At 31.5% G+C, this 14,462-nt stretch overlaps 1 protein-coding gene across 1 annotated transcript; it reads left to right on the top strand.

The window, feature by feature from the left end:
* The first annotated feature begins 425 nt into the window (after positions 1-425).
* On the top strand, positions 426-11,121 carry LOC128162523 (uncharacterized). The gene is made up of 4 exons (XM_052825758.1): positions 426-567; positions 4,497-4,635; positions 7,510-8,382; positions 8,770-11,121. Exons 3-4 carry the CDS (start codon positions 7,653-7,655, stop codon positions 9,153-9,155), a joined length of 1,116 nt encoding a protein of 371 aa, XP_052681718.1. The 5' UTR covers positions 426-567; positions 4,497-4,635; positions 7,510-7,652; the 3' UTR covers positions 9,156-11,121.
* Positions 11,122-14,462: the final 3,341 nt, after the last annotated feature.

Here is a 14,462-nt window from a genome sequence, read left to right as displayed (position 1 = left end):
ATTTTAAATATATATGCATATATTTATCAAAAGAATATACATTATAATATTATTGTCAATATTGTATTGCACTAAATCTTGTGTATATATGACCTTGACTTTGTATGTCGGAGAATATATATATAGGCAATGCCTGGTATCCCATCCGTGATATATTGCGTAATAAAATATTTTTTAAATTAAATTAATTCAAGTGTCATGTCATTGTTGCCATTACAGTCGTTGGTTGTTTATTTTCATTTTTTATGTTTATATGAATGTTTGAATTTTGTTTTTTTATCTATAGGTCACAGCGTTGATTTTTCCCAACCTATAGAAGTAATAGAGAAGTTGCATGGTTTACTGATCGAGTATATTCACCTGCCAACTTCAGATTTTACATTTGCCAACGAACTCTTCCGCTATGTTAAATTTTCTGATATCATATTTGAAGTAAAATTACTTTCAAGAGAAGTTACTCTAAATAACACGTTTGAGACAACAACAGAAAGTCACGAACCAGGGAAAGTGTATGTTGCTGAAGTCACGGTTACCTGTGAAAAAAAACAACTTATCGTCAAGCCAAAGGTATCATCTTTTTGTTTGTCGAAAACTGTTTCAAAACAAAGTTCGCAACGAATCAAAATGTTGAAGTATGCAATGTTTTGAAAAGATGTCAAAGACTCAACTTTAAAAAGAATGAAGCGTAGTACTAAATGTTCATAAAAATATATGCGACTTCCTTGCGAGAAAAGTTTCGTGTAAACCGTTTAGTTATTCATGTAAACATTTAAGCTTTCCGTGTAAACCTTTTAGCTTTCATGCTTCACATTCATATTTCCACAGTTTACAAATTTTAAATATTGTCATTGAGTCACATATAATATAAAGCGTTTTTTGAGGATTCTTAATGAACATGAAGAAGATTTATTGACAATGAAATATTTTTTTATTAGAAAAGTGTGCACTATTATTGTATAGTCCCAGATTTTATGTTTTTTATTCCAAATATTTCTAAAAATCAAAGGTTTTGAAAAATATAAAATTCCTAGACGCTATTTAAACACAAGACCCATGTACAGTGATGCTATCAAGAACGTTGACCAAGCTATAACTTTAGTCTAGTCCAAGGACTTACACCGAAACTTAGCCGGGCGTCATTTGCATTTCATAAGGCGGCATAACTAGAGGCGTAAACGTAAGGCTATAGCTATGGCATTAGTTCTCGACAACGCAGCACTGCACATGCATAAAATTGTTTCTATTACTTCACTATCTACAGGTGTAGGTAGCATTGAAAATATGATCAATTTTTGAGGAACTAGCAATTGCAATAAATTTACTTAAAATATTTAAGATTTGATAAATTCTTGTTTCAGTATATACAAAGACGCATATACTACTACTATACTTGTGTAACCTGAAGGTTATTTTTGTAATATTATTCCTTTTCCTTCAACAATTTATCGAACAAAAAGTACAAAATATCAAAATTAACTTTTACAAATAAATAAACACTAAACGGAATGAATAAAAGGTAAACTGAAAATATTTTTTTGGAATATCAATGCAAGAAGTATAATTATTTAGTGTCGAACACACATGTAAATCTTGAATGCATTATCCGTAGAATATATACATGTATAATGTTAACGTAATTATTGACCTGAATTGTGTATATTTATATATAGATTGCTAAAATATGCAACATGGTTAAAACAGCAGTAAAACTCACCCATTTGTTACGCTGAAAAAAAATTCTGTTTTAAATGCAATTTAATTTCCATATATCTGTATTTTATTCTACTTAATCTCTGTTGTTTTATTTTATTTTGATTACGTGTACAATTGGAAAACAATATAGCAACGCTACCAATACAGTAAACAAAGTTAGTCCCATGTAAAAAAGCAAATCGTTAAAAGCAAAAATATGACATGCTAAGCGATCCAAGCTATCGGCCTAATACCTGACATCATAAGAAACCATGTTTTTAAATCATAAGTACCTCTTTTTGTATAACAAGCTATGAAAAGCGTCTAAAACTCTGTTTGGTATAAAGATTGGAACCTTTCAAAATAGAACTACGTCTTCTAGAACAAGCTCAGGTAAGCGTCTGAAAAATCGAAAAATTGGTGTAAAGGTTGGAACAGTTTTAAACCAATAATTAATATTACTAGTAAAATTGTTACATTTTTTAATCGGAAAACTCAGAAATAGTTTATCTTTAAAAAGTACACACAGAACTTTTTTGTCACTTCTTAGACTAACAACAATACTGTACGTGGAGCAACTTGTTCGTCGCTTCGACGAACAGCGTTACCCAAAACTGCCCACTTCCGTTCCTACACTGTGTACATGTATATGCCCTACATAAAACAAAGATGAAAATAGAAAATATATTTTGGTAACAGGTAAAACACTGTAGAGTTTAAAACTTGAAGCTAATAAATGCATGGTATTAATATCTAATAAGTCATGTCCTGTTATTTCAATGTGACTTTTTATTATTCTAATAGAAAACTATTTATGAAAAAAAACTTCTTTTGTTCATATTTTTTAAACGTAAAGATAATTTTTTGAATGGGAAATATCTTGTAGAGATGAAATGTAAGGCAATTTTTTTTTTGTTGTTTTTTCGGGGGTTATTCAAAAAACATATTGAATCAAATCGGGAAATTTTTAAAAAAATTATTGCAAATGTTTTAAATTGAACCACACTAGAAAGAAGTAAAAATGATCTTGACTCGAATGATGGAAAATTTATATACATAACATTTAGCCCCAATTTATAATCTAGAATGCTTGGTTGTAATATGGTTGGTAAATTGATTGAACCATTAAATTCTAATGACGTCTTGACTGCAAATGAAGAAAAAAAAGTTTGCAATTTAAATCAGAATAATTTGAATTTGATCGGGATCGGTCATATTGTGAAAATAAGCAATATTTCTTAAATTTAACCATTTTTCGTTCAATTTCTTTTTCTCATATTAGACATTTTTCTCTCTATTAGACACATTTTTGTATTATTTTTACAAATAGTGAAAAACCTGTTTTGTTTTCAAGTACATGTAACACACTTTTTAGTTAAAAATTTGGTACGAGTAATCGCTAAAAAAATGTATCATATTGTCATGATTTTTCTCTTTAGATACATTTGCAGACTTTGAGAACATTTTCATCCATTATTTTAACAAATTTATTATGCGAAAATCTTTATCGTTTGATCGAAGTCAACAAATCTTGCATACACATTTTATTTGCAGATGAAACTTATTTTATCTAACTACCTGCGACGAAGTCATTTCTGTTGAAAATGACCACGACAACGGCCTCTTGATGTTGTGTTAAACCTTCAAATTGTAAATAAAAGGGGAGTGGTCACGATTTTGGTCAAAATTTCGTTTTCTCTTTGAAGTGTTTATAATGCTTTAGAAATGCAATTTTGATGATCAATCAACATTTGAGTGCCAGTCGTAGAGTTATAAGCAAGATACATAGCTCACAATTCGTTGTCATGTAACATGAAACTTTTTTAATCTCACATTTAACCCCCTCTTTTAAAAAATAAAGAATGGTAATTGCGATTATGATAGAGTGATTAGATTCATTTTAAGTTAATTTTATATTTGTTTCAATAAACCTTACAAGCCTTAACCAGACCTTGGATTACTTACTCAAATTAAGGGCACCCCCCCCCCCATATGCAAACTCACACACACATTTCTGAAACCCCAAAATAGCCGGTAGCATCACTCCATCATACACACAATAGCTAAATCCTTGATATTCTGTAGGAACCTCACGGTAGCCTTAGATGCCAGATAAGAGCGCATGGTAAAAATATTATATACATATATTATTTATATCATAGCTTGTAATATACAGAACTCTAAACTAATCATTGATACGTATTAATTACTATGACTGACCCTTTCTTATATAAATAAGTCGTCATTTATGATATACCGCAAAAATGTCTGCGACGTTTAATCTAAGCGTCAAAATTAATATGCATTTTCAGTGCAATGTTGTTTAATTCGATTTTGATAGGCTAATGTGCTAAAGTTTTTCAAAACATAGCAAAATAGCGCCACTTAAAAGAAATTTTTAATTTGTTGTAATTGTTTTGCCCAACTTTAACACATTAACTGTGGAATCATTTGAATTCGTAATAGGTCAACTCTTGTTGTATTCGTGGGTACCCTTACCCCACGAATTTCCATCCTCGACGAAATTTTTTTTTGAAAGAATAAGTTTTTAATGGAACTGAAAACTGAGGCATCCACGATATAACATCCCTACAAATAAACAGAATCCCACAATTCACGGAAATTGGCCCCAACGAATTTTAATGATTCCACAGTATATTTGACTATATAATTATGAGAATAAATCGTGTTTGAATAACACAACAAAATGCGGTTGTACGTTTCCGTGTTGTATTTACCCGAAATACAAAAGTTCTTTAAGATTTCAAAAATAAAATTGAAGTATTCATTTATCTTTATTTAAGGATTCTGATGACTGGGAAAGATTTCTACGAGACAACCGTGAGAACCAAGTTAGAGTTATCTTGATTCACAGCAAATCTCTGCGCGTAATAGAAGCCAAGTTAAGGGTTTATAGAGAATACAAAACTCTCATTGATTCAGGTAAAATATTCCTGCAACATGTATATGACGATTTTGAAGAGATTTCAAAACTGAGTGCACTCAGGAAGATAACTTGGCTTTGTAGTGTTCTCCAAACTTTAAGGAATGATCTGGATTGTCTGAATACGATTCTAGAAAGAGACATGGAGAGAATTTTGACAGAAGAAAATATATTAACACCTAGTCAAGAGGCATTTGTTTTAAGTGATTTTTTTTACTTCCCCGAAATTCATAAATTAGGAGAAAATAAAGAATTAATATTGAGTACATTAAAAAGAACTTTAGAAGTACTGGGATCAACAATTTATTCTGAAATATCAAAGCATTTTGAATCGCAGATCAAAATGACAAAACGAGAGTTTGAACTTAGGATAAACAGAGTATTGATTCATATCTTCATATCCAATTTGTCGTTGTCAGAAAGTAAGAATATGAATGTTAATTCTGAGGAAATGCGGGAAAATGTCGCAAGGGACATTTCTAGAAAGAAAAGTGACATTTTGAAAGACGTCTTATCTGCGATTGCAGCCACTGATGAGGATTTGAAGAATGTATCATTGAAACTTAATGCAGCTATAAGTGAATTAAAACTTAACGATCAGATTAAGGGTAAGTATAATGAAAAAACAAAACTAGGCGTATCTTTTTTTTCCAAAAAAGGAATATCAATTTGGAATGTGTTGTTGAAATATTAGTATGAATAGCTTTTCAGGTTTTTAGTGTTTATAATGTGTTTTAAATAGAGTAATTAAGTGTACTATTTTAAAAGAGGTGTATACAACTTTGTTTAATTTCCAGGTGTGATTAGCGAAAAAATACTGGAAAGTAATAACTGTCTAGGTGATAAAAACAGACTAATAATAAGCTTGTGTATTTTATCTAATGTTAATTCATCAAGGCGATTATGTTTTTATAATGAAAAGAAATTTAACCTTTTAAAATTTAATTTTTAAACAAAATTTTTAAATTATATCTTATAAACATGCACCATTACTGAGAGTATATTGATTGGTAGCCTTCTCAAAGAAACGTTACAAATTGACATATGCTACATAATTACAGCTTGATAAACAGGCCACAGATTTTTTAACCCCCAACCCCACCTTCTGAGAATCAACCAAAAATTGCATTAATAAACCTTACTGAAGCCCATTAGGTTAACTATTTTCAATCCTCATTTAGAATTCGCAATTTAAAATGTAATATCCAAACCAAGAAGACATATTACAAAACTATTTTATGACGATAAATGTCTTCAGACCGAACTTTGTCATAAAGTCGTTAAACTGTTTTACAAAACTGTCGTATCTTATGATTATCGTAAGATATGGCTTAATTTTAAAACAGCTAAAAACATGTTTTCATTCCAAACTTAACATGAGAACAGCCTATTTTTGGTTAAACACCAAAGGACGGCATTTTTTTGTGGTATTGTAATCTGTGTATAAAACCGAAGAAAAAAGTAAGACTCGCTTGCATATTGAAGTCATTCGATTTTTTCACAAAGAATTTATTGACGCTTTTATTCGCATGTCTCTTTCTTCAGAACATTCACAACAGAGGAAGTTTGCTTTAAAAGTGTGTATGTGAAATTAGACACTTCCTAGACATCTTCACTGATTTTTTTTACCATACGGACTTTCAGTCTACTTCATAAATAAACCTGTTGTTTCTTAAGTAAGATATCTCTTAATATGATAAACATGTAATTTATTCTAACGAATGTTTTATGACCAAATTTTATCATATTAGGCAACCCAGTTTAGCAATTAACATCCCCCTGACCGTAAATTATATAAAGTTTGTGCGAACAAAAAATATTTTAAAGCATAAAACTCATAACAATTAGTAAAATTCACTATCTAAAACTTAAAATATAGACCAAATGAAAACAGTCTTATCATTAGTATATATTTTTTTATTTCAATTCGCATTGGAAATTTTAATATATGCAAGCATAAAGTATGTCTTCAGGATCTTGAGGAAATAATTGTCTTATGTTAGATCACAAGATAGTTTTGTGAAACGGAACCCAGACAGTTAAACGATTATTTATGAATTACTATTTATGCAGCCGTGTGTGTGTGTGTGGGGGGGGGGGGGGGGGGTGTTCTATAGATTCAGATCCCCTGCACATTCATTTCTTACCTTAAAAAATGTATCTACATATACCATGCCATATAATCTCTGATAAATAATCATAATATGGATCATAATGTAAATGACCTACTCTCATTGCATGATTGATCTGCGTACATGTATCTTACTGATCGGAGCAAGTTTGCTCGATCTAAGTGTGTTTGCCTCTGTTACAATTTAAACCATAAATGTTCATAGCCCAATTTATGTATGATTAGGCCAAAGGAAGAGACGACGTTACGAACACGAACATTGATCCCCCAGAAACAATGTTGATCTCACAGTATATCATGATACACACCAATATTCATTTTTCGAAACGATCCTGCAACGAAAGATCTCCTCGTTGCTTTTCAACGAGCTTTGCTCTAGTTTTATTTTCTTTCATAAATTTGATATCTAGTAGAATTTGCGTCAACTACTGATCCACATGTCTTGAAATGGAAACCGCTAAGGCTTTTATAATTTTTTTTCTTTAATAGAATTTTAAGTTGCATTTTTATCATCTATCATACAATCTGAAAATTTTAAACGTTCACTGTATTCGAAAATGATGTTTTTCATTCATATTATCTCAAGTTGTCTTATACATACAAATGAATGAAAGATTTTTTTTTGGCAGTATTATCGTTTTTGGTGGAGAACTTGCAGGCAATAACATTTTTTACATGTATTACGTTACAATATAAAACCTGTAATTTCGATATTTTATGCTTATCATTCTTGTCTTAATAGCTGTGAAAACATGGGAAAAAAGAGAACATCTGCAGTGTTTACGAGGACTTGAGAGCTACCCTTCAGTTTTAAAATACATCGCTGGTCAGAAGGATAATAACCCAGCTATAAAAGTTTATCTTGGTCATGACGACAGAGGAGCAATGAATTTTTTCAAGCAGAATAACCAAATTCCGAAAAGAACATGTTTTGAGTTTGTTAATGTAGCCGAAAAATCTAAAGAAATATTCGAAGCTGAAAAAAAACATGTGGACTACAGCTCATTTTTAGACGAGAGACATGTTAGAACAGAACTAAGTGAAATAATCAACAAACATGCAGAGAAACTGTACGCAAAATATTCAAGTATTGTAGGACTTGATGCAGGTAGCATGTATTTCGAAGGTAAGATGCAACCATGTATAGTTATATATAGCTTAGACAAAGATTTGATACCATACGGCGAGGACCCGCTACCAAAGACTATTGATGGTTTGCATTGTCATGTTAGGGAAGACCTCGTCATGTTTGGAATGTGCTTTGATTGCCGGCATAGTTTTTATCCTAACCCTGGTTGTTGCATTGGGGTACCTTCAATTGGAATTGGTTCAGCTGGGTTTTTGGTAAAATTAAAGGACTCTAAATCGCCAGTCACTGGTTTTCTCACAGCTGCTCATGTTGCAGCTAGAAATTTGAATGATTTATACAACTTCAATGTCTTATTGTCAACTTTAGTTTCAAGTGATTGTCAAGATGAGATAGTTCATCCATTACTCCCTGATAACACACAATACCAAGTTATCGGAAAAGTAAGGGAATCATTTTGCGGAAATTTTGGAGAAGGTTTTGGGATAGATGCTGCGTTTGTTGAAAATTCCGAACCAAGAGAAGGAGGTATGATTAACAAAAAAACATAAGCTGTTCAGAATATCGGTGCTGAATAACTCTCTTTTACTCATTTTTATTGAGAACTCGTATCGGACACATGCCTTTACATCAAATCTGGGCCCCGTACTAAATCTCTTTTATCAAAATCTAAAAATCATTATCTGTGAATTCCTTTTATCTTTATTAATATTAAATATTAATTCCAATGTCAAGAGGGATTTTCACAATAATTTACTGACACTAGAACCGTAAAAATAATATCAAAATCTCTTCTGCACGTACATACATCTGGAATTTGCCGATTTTCTTAATTTTTATGCGAAATAAAAACAGAAAGAGACTCTTCATCATGATATTCTTAATATCTTAATTGAAATTTTTATTGTGTTGTAGAAATGAGTGAATTGCAGATAGCAGACGAAAACATTCTTCAGTTTAACGTGAGCAAAGTAATGAAAAGAGGAGGATCAACAGGAGAGACGGAGGGCCTTTTGACAGGAAATACATTATCCGTTTGCGTAGATAAAGACTTTAGTTTTGGTGGATTTTATTACTTTGCCAGATGCTTTTCCATTGAAAGTATCGGTCGTCCTTTTTTCGAACGGGGTGATTCAGGTTCCGGGGTTTTCTTGATGGAAAACGGAAAACCAACAAAACCTCTTGGAATAGCGTTCGCTAAACTTTTGATTAACCATAAAACGGCTGTCTGTAGAATCGACAAAATTGTTGAAGCCTTTGGCCTTAGTGTATGTCAAAATGAAGAACCGATGGAAATATGAAATAGAAAATAAAACAAGTATTAATAACTTAAGACTTAATTTGCTTTGTCCGTTAACCAATTCCGTAAAGTTTAGTCCTCAGGATTTGCGCTTCTTTTTTATTTATTCGCATCCACATCGCAACAGAAATAAAAATGTAAAGAAAGCAAAGTTGAACTTATTTTCATAGAAAATACCTATATTCAAGCAATTAGAAAGGAATCTACAAAAACGTTTGCATGTTTCAAAACACAATTTTATTCCACCATTATAGTAAGTAGATCTTATCGAGAAGCCTCATTTGTTGTTACAGCTTTAATAAACAATGATATTGTATATTCTGTATGCCAATGTATAACATGTATTTAGATTAATACGCTCAATTGTAGCATGTGTTTCTGGATGGAAATCAAATCATTTAAAGAGGCTGGTAGCTAAATAACCCATCAGATCTACCTTGATTTGTGTTATATGTTTATCTAAATTATTAGATATTATTTAGTAAAGAAAAATGCAATGTATTTTAGTTTTTACGTTTCAGTTTTTCCTATAACTGTACGCAAAGCTCTTTTTCTAAAGAAAATTGGTAAAGTCTAAATCCGGTCACGACCATCCAGCTCTCTTAAGTCACATTTAGTCAAGTATATGTTTGTTCATTCTTTGTTTGTTCGTTGATTTGTTATAAATAAACCAACACCACATTTTCATACCAAAACAGTTGTATTAACCTTGTAGCTATTATAGACATAAAATTAATGTTATATATTCCTATAGAAAAACCAGCAACCATGTTTGATCACATTTTTAATTTTTTTTTAATTATTCATTTTTGTTATCTTAATTGTGTATGCTATACTTTAGCTCCAAGATCATGAATCTGTCTTGAACTTAAGTCAAAACTTGTACACTCTCATATTTTCTTGTGGTTGAATACATCGAAAAAATAAAAAAGTTTTTAAAAAATTGCCTGTATATTATGTTGAAAATTATTAATTCCAAACATAATCTTATAAGCAGTATTCCTTTTATCAATGATTGAAATTTGGACTAAAGTCTGAAAATGCTTCATGATCCTGCGGCCTGTTTAATGTGTATATACATGTGATGTGTTTATGCTAAATATACTCTGTTTTTGCATTGCTTAAAGATTGTAGCTATAAGCTCTCGGTGTATAATTATGTAGAATGTTAAGATTATAACCTTGTTTAGACTTTTTATTTTCATCTATATTATGAACTTTTCGCATGAGTGTACATTATGAAAAATTCACACAAAAAATCAAATAAAATTGCATTTCGAACTCTTTCTTGTATTAAAAAAGGATTACTATACATTTCTGCAACAGTTTATGAATTAGCTTTTAGCACTTCAAAAACCCTTTGAAAACAACCCGGAAACCTAAATGCACTGTGACAAAAATTCTTTCAAAGATTAAAATATGGCGACTAGCGTAGGTAAGGTCTAAATATAAGTTTTTAGAGGAAACCAAGACAGAAAAAAAGTTGGTATGCCTTAAAAGTCGAAGCTTCTAAGTAAATCTGATGGTCTACCAATCATTCTTTATACTTGAAATTTTTTTAAAATATTTTAAACATAGGGTTTCACATATGCCATAATGAAATTTCTGCATATGGATTACAGTATCTATGTACATTATTATTCACTTTGCCAATTTGGTTTTAGTTTTTGACCTGCTTGGCAACCTATATTTTTTCAAAAACTGTTATACATGAATTTTAGCTGTTCAAAGATTTATAAGAGATTGTGGCAGATTCTCGTAATTTCAATGTTACTGCCTAGACCAAATTAAGAAAAAACTGTTTTTACATGTACGTTTGTTCAATAACTTAACTATTTAGTAATATCCATTTCTATGTACGTTCCATTTTAAACTACTATACAGTTGTAAATTGTTATACTTGGTAAGAACCTCGTAAGTTGTAAGAACTTGTGTTCGAACCATTTGTATATGTTTATACAATAAAATATGTTCAAACCATCAAACCATGAATTGAAACATAGTATTACATGAATATCTAACATATATTTCATTGGATCTATTTTCTGTGCGGCTGTTATTTGTGGCGACAATTACAAAACCAATCTTCTGTTCTCGAGAGAAGACACGTCGCTTACAATAGGACACAGTAGTTCTAGAAGTTTTGTCCCCTAGTAATAATTCCGAATCCGCAGATACTAGTGCTTTCAACGGCAAAGTCGCCGAGAACTATCACTTCTTACGTCGTCGTTTCATTGATTTACGATGTATTTTTCAAAAACAATTGGTTTTACATGAACCAACTAAAAACAGGTAGTTGAATTGACTTTTAATGTCGCCTCAGTTTGAAGTGTCCAAGATAAAAGCATATCTGAGCATTTGACATACTCGTTAATACCGAACTTAAGTACTCCTGAACTTGCAAAAGTGTAAAATGTTTGATGAGAGGTTTTAAATAGTTTTATATTAAATAAAGCAAATGATCGAACGTTGTATAAATCTGAATGTTCAAAGTGACTCCAAAGTATACATCCTCTGCACAATTTTGTTTAGAAATACTGCATATACAGTATCAGCACATCATTATCGTATTGATATATATTTTTAAGTGCATGCATGTATATATAATTAAACTTTACTGCTGTAATTAATGGTTACGTTACGTTTTCTACATGTGAATATACCTTCTCTATAGAAGAGAGCATTAAATCAAAATGCTTTAGAATAATTAATATCTCATACATTCAATCAAATCACGAAATGATCATATCAAAGATTTAGATATGATGATTAGCGCAGGTGACTGAGGTCTAGATATAAGAAGAAACTCAAGACACTAAAAATGTAAACCTGTAAATAAATAATGCTATAAAAGTAAAAAAAACTCTTCGCTGATATGATGGTCTACCAAACATTCTTCATACTTGAAAATCATGTATAATATTTTAAACAAACGGTTTAACTCGTATCTAAATTTGATCAATTCAGGAAGAATGTGCTCTGAAACCTTTTGAAATATCGTAAGGGCTATCACTATTTTGAATTTTAAAAAAAAAACCAATTTTAATAGTATTATTATGATTCAGCTATAGTAAATGAGGAAAAGTTTGACTTGAAATTAACACTGTTTCCGTAATTATTATGATCCGTATTTTCACTTAGGATTTTAATTGGTTGTTCCTGTTCCTATTTACATCTTCATAGCATTACAAAATTACGAGTTATCACATATCGTAGACTTTGAATTTTGGACCAAGTGTATTCAATAGTATACTAAGGCTGGTCCACTAACAAAGGCCAATACTTACAGTCTGTAAAACATAATCATGCACATTACATATCAACATTATATTTCATATGCTACAATAGATTTTTATCTAAAAGGACCTGATCTTAAAACTATACTAATTTTCTTGATAAGAAAAGCTCGGAAAAAAAAAAGATTTAAGGAAAAAATATCCAAATCTTAAATCTAAAATATTTGGAGTTTACCTATACTTAATGGCAGTTAAAGGCAAAAAATATCATATCGAGTATTCCCAGGTAAATTTCATAGTTAATAGGTTGACCATCCAGCTCTTTTAATGCAATGTTTACATTACGAGGATATCGTTTATATCAAAATATTAAATTTTATTTTACTTCTTCGGCTAATTTGTGTAAAAGCAGAGACAAAATCTTCCCATAAAAACTAAATAGAATGTTGTGTACCACTTCACTTTTATCTCCAAATAAAAAAAAACGAACTCAGGTGAGACAGGTTTACTTAATTTTTCTACCTGGCCAATTTGTCTTCCCGCTTCTACAGCGTTGCCTGGAGTTTGGAGTGTTTCCGTGTTTGACTGAAAATAAATGGTCATTGTAAGAGCAATCAACTCTCCAAATAATAAGAGACCTGTCAAGGGTTTTAAAACGGTAAACGCGGGTGAAACTGGCGTGAAGTTCCCCATACAAGTGGCATCATATATCCCAAAACAAACCTTGGTGGACGTCTATCCCCGGTAGTGTTATATAGACCTAGTTTTTGGTTTTGGGGGTTTTATCTGATTGGAAGGGAGGTTGTTTGGAGAATCTTATTGGGTACACCTTATCTGGGTCTGAGATGTCTGTCTGTGTAAATGTTCAAACAATTCTATCAGATAAAAGGCAAGAGTAAAAACTTCCTGCACTCGATAAGGGATATAAAGGGCCCCTTTGGGATTACTTTTTTATTTATTCCCGTGCTCTGCCATTGAAAACTCTTGGTAGTTGGTGCTTTCTCTTGAATTTAACGCACGCCAAGATGGTTTTTAATGTGACATATCGGAAAATTCAGGATTATAATTTCCAACATGTACACGAATCTCGGCTGTTGTCTTACAGAACTCGAAGATCCTTACATAAAATCCGAGGACCCAACGTTCTCTCGGACTTGTGTGTTTCTACAGGAATCGGTCAGCGCCAAATTCACACCCAAACAAAAATTCACCCAGCGCCAGCTTTCAGGGCTTTCTCATCCAGTGACGTCAGCAAAGTCGTTGGTCGTCTGTACAAAAATCCATCCAATATTAAAAGACACTCACTTCCGGCTGTAGAGTCGCGAAATTGTTTATCCAAGGAAAGGGAATCGGAGCTCAGTGCAAGACTTATGCAGCCCACAGTGGCGGCGAAAATTCGAATGGCCATTCTCAGGGTGAAACCGAGCGAAAGTTTGCCGGACCTGGTCAGAAATTCGTGTGATCGACTTAATAATAAAGGACCTTCCTCTAGGTATTATCCAGGATGTTACGAGAATGTCTCCGAGCGGAAATTTAGTTACAGATACTGGAATGGGTCTACTTCTACCTTTTAAATTTTTATTGTGATACACACATTTCAGGAAAAACCGGTGATTTGTCTCATTTATCAGGAAAACGGAAAAATTTATTCACCATTGTTATTTATTATTGTAACAGTAGTCTGCTGATAAATGATGGCCGACAGAATGTTAGATAAATACACCTATTATTAACTTTTGAATGGGATTGTTGATTGTTTGTTACGTTGTAAACATTTGTTTATATTTGAAAACTTCATACTGAGTACGTTTTTTTTATTCATGTAATTCAAATGTGCGTCTTCAGATATTATCAACGACATTAAATACTAGTAGACATTTACTTAAAATTTAATGTTTTTGATCGTAAATTTAAATATCAAAATGACATAATGAAACCTGATATTCATTTGTTTATAAAATGAGTTTAATTGTTAATGATGTGAGTAACTAATTGATGGATTATCAATGGAAACAATTGTTCCTGTGTTTGTAAATGTATCTATTTTATATAGACAACCTTTACATACCATAT

This window comes from Crassostrea angulata, chromosome 9 (genome assembly GCF_025612915.1).
Source record: "Crassostrea angulata isolate pt1a10 chromosome 9, ASM2561291v2, whole genome shotgun sequence".
Classification (NCBI taxonomy): domain Eukaryota; kingdom Metazoa; phylum Mollusca; class Bivalvia; order Ostreida; family Ostreidae; genus Magallana; species Magallana angulata.
This window is presented reverse-complemented; position numbering and strand designations above follow the sequence as displayed.